The sequence below is a fragment of the Benincasa hispida genome, chromosome 3 (assembly GCF_009727055.1).
Source record: "Benincasa hispida cultivar B227 chromosome 3, ASM972705v1, whole genome shotgun sequence".
Classification (NCBI taxonomy): Eukaryota; Viridiplantae; Streptophyta; class Magnoliopsida; order Cucurbitales; family Cucurbitaceae; genus Benincasa; species Benincasa hispida.
Window position 1 is genome coordinate 47017333 of NC_052351.1, and position 1343 is coordinate 47018675.

General features: G+C 37.9%; 1 protein-coding gene across 1 annotated transcript; it reads left to right on the forward strand.

Moving 5' to 3' along the window:
• The first annotated feature begins 237 nt into the window (after positions 1-237).
• On the forward strand, positions 238-739 carry LOC120073590 (uncharacterized mitochondrial protein AtMg00300-like). Its single transcript, XM_039026408.1, has 2 exons — positions 238-302; positions 397-739. The coding sequence occupies exons 1-2, from the start codon at positions 238-240 to the stop codon at positions 737-739; spliced, it is 408 nt and encodes a 135-aa protein (XP_038882336.1).
• Positions 740-1343: the final 604 nt, after the last annotated feature.

Sequence of the window (1343 nt, forward strand, 5' to 3'; positions counted from 1 at the left end):
GTTAGATGCAAATATTGTAAGAAGTTAGGGCATCTAATCAAGGATTGTAGAACCTTGAAATGGAGAAATGAACAGAAGAACAAACAGTCACAATCACAACCACAATAGAAAAACCAGCCAAGTCAATCAGGAGAAGTCTCAATCAGGGAGGACTCTTTTTTCTATTCAGATGCCCTAGTTACATCTCGCAATGACTGGTTCAGCACATATAAAGATCTGGATGAAGGTTCATTATACATGAGTAATAATAACTCATGTTCAGTTATTGGTATTGGTTCTGTTTCACTTAAGCTAGAAGATGGGTCAGTCAAATTACTAAGAAAAGTTGACATGTGCCTAAATTGAGAAGAACTTGATTTCATTAGGCATGCTTGATTCAATTGGCTATGAATACAGAGGAAAGGAAGGCTATTGTGAAGTATTGAAGAAAAGTAAGCCTATTTTCAGAGGGATAAAAATAAATGGGGTCTATGTTGTTCAAGGAGTTCAGAAAGTACATTCAGCCTTAGTTGTGACTTCTAAAGAGCCTACTGAAGGAGAACTTTGGCATAAAAGACTTTCTCATATTAGTGCCAAAGTTATTCAAGCTCTTAACAACCAAGGAATTCTACCTAAAGGAATTCATCGAATCCTATCCTTCTGTAAGCATTGTGTGATAGGTAAAGCAACTAGGCAGAGTTTTGTAAAGGCTCAGCATACAACCAAGGTCATCCTTGATTATGTGCATTCGGACCTTTGAGGCCCTTCACCTTTCCAATCCTCAAGTGGAGCCAGGTATTTCTTAACCTTTATTGATGATTATTCTAGGAAATGCTGGATGTTTTTCCTTAAAACTAAGGATTTGGTGTTTGAAAAGTTTAAAGAATGGAAGACTATGGTTGAAAAACAAACTAATTGCCAGATAAAGTATCTAAGGACTGATAATGGACTTGAGTTCTGTGCAGAAGAGTTTAATATTTTTTGTAGGCAGTAGGGGATTATTAGACATAAGACTGTAAGGTACACACATCAGCAAAATGGGGTAGTAGAGAGGTTAAACAGAACAATCATGGAGAGAGTGAGGAGTCTCTTATCAGATGTCATCCTTCCTGAGATGTTTTGAGCTGAGCCAGCATCCTATACTGTCTATACTCTCAATAGATGCCCTCATGCCTCACTAAATCAACTTACTCCAGAAGAAAGGTGGACCAAACATCTTTCTAATCTAAACAACCTAAGGGTGTTTGGTTGCATAGGCTTTGTACACCAGAACAAGGAGAACTTAGCTGCCCGAGCAGTAAAATGTATGTTTTGGGGTTTTACTGAAGGAGTGAAAGGCTTTAGATTGTGGCATCCTACTGAAA

Coding starts and splice junctions, on each gene's coding strand:
- LOC120073590 (XM_039026408.1), top strand. CDS start 238: ATGAGTAATAATAACTCATGTTCAGTTATTGGTATTGGTTCTGTTTCA. Junction 303..396: donor TCACTTAAGCTAGAAGATGG/GTCAGTCAAATT, acceptor CTATGAATACAG/AGGAAAGGAAGGCTATTGTG.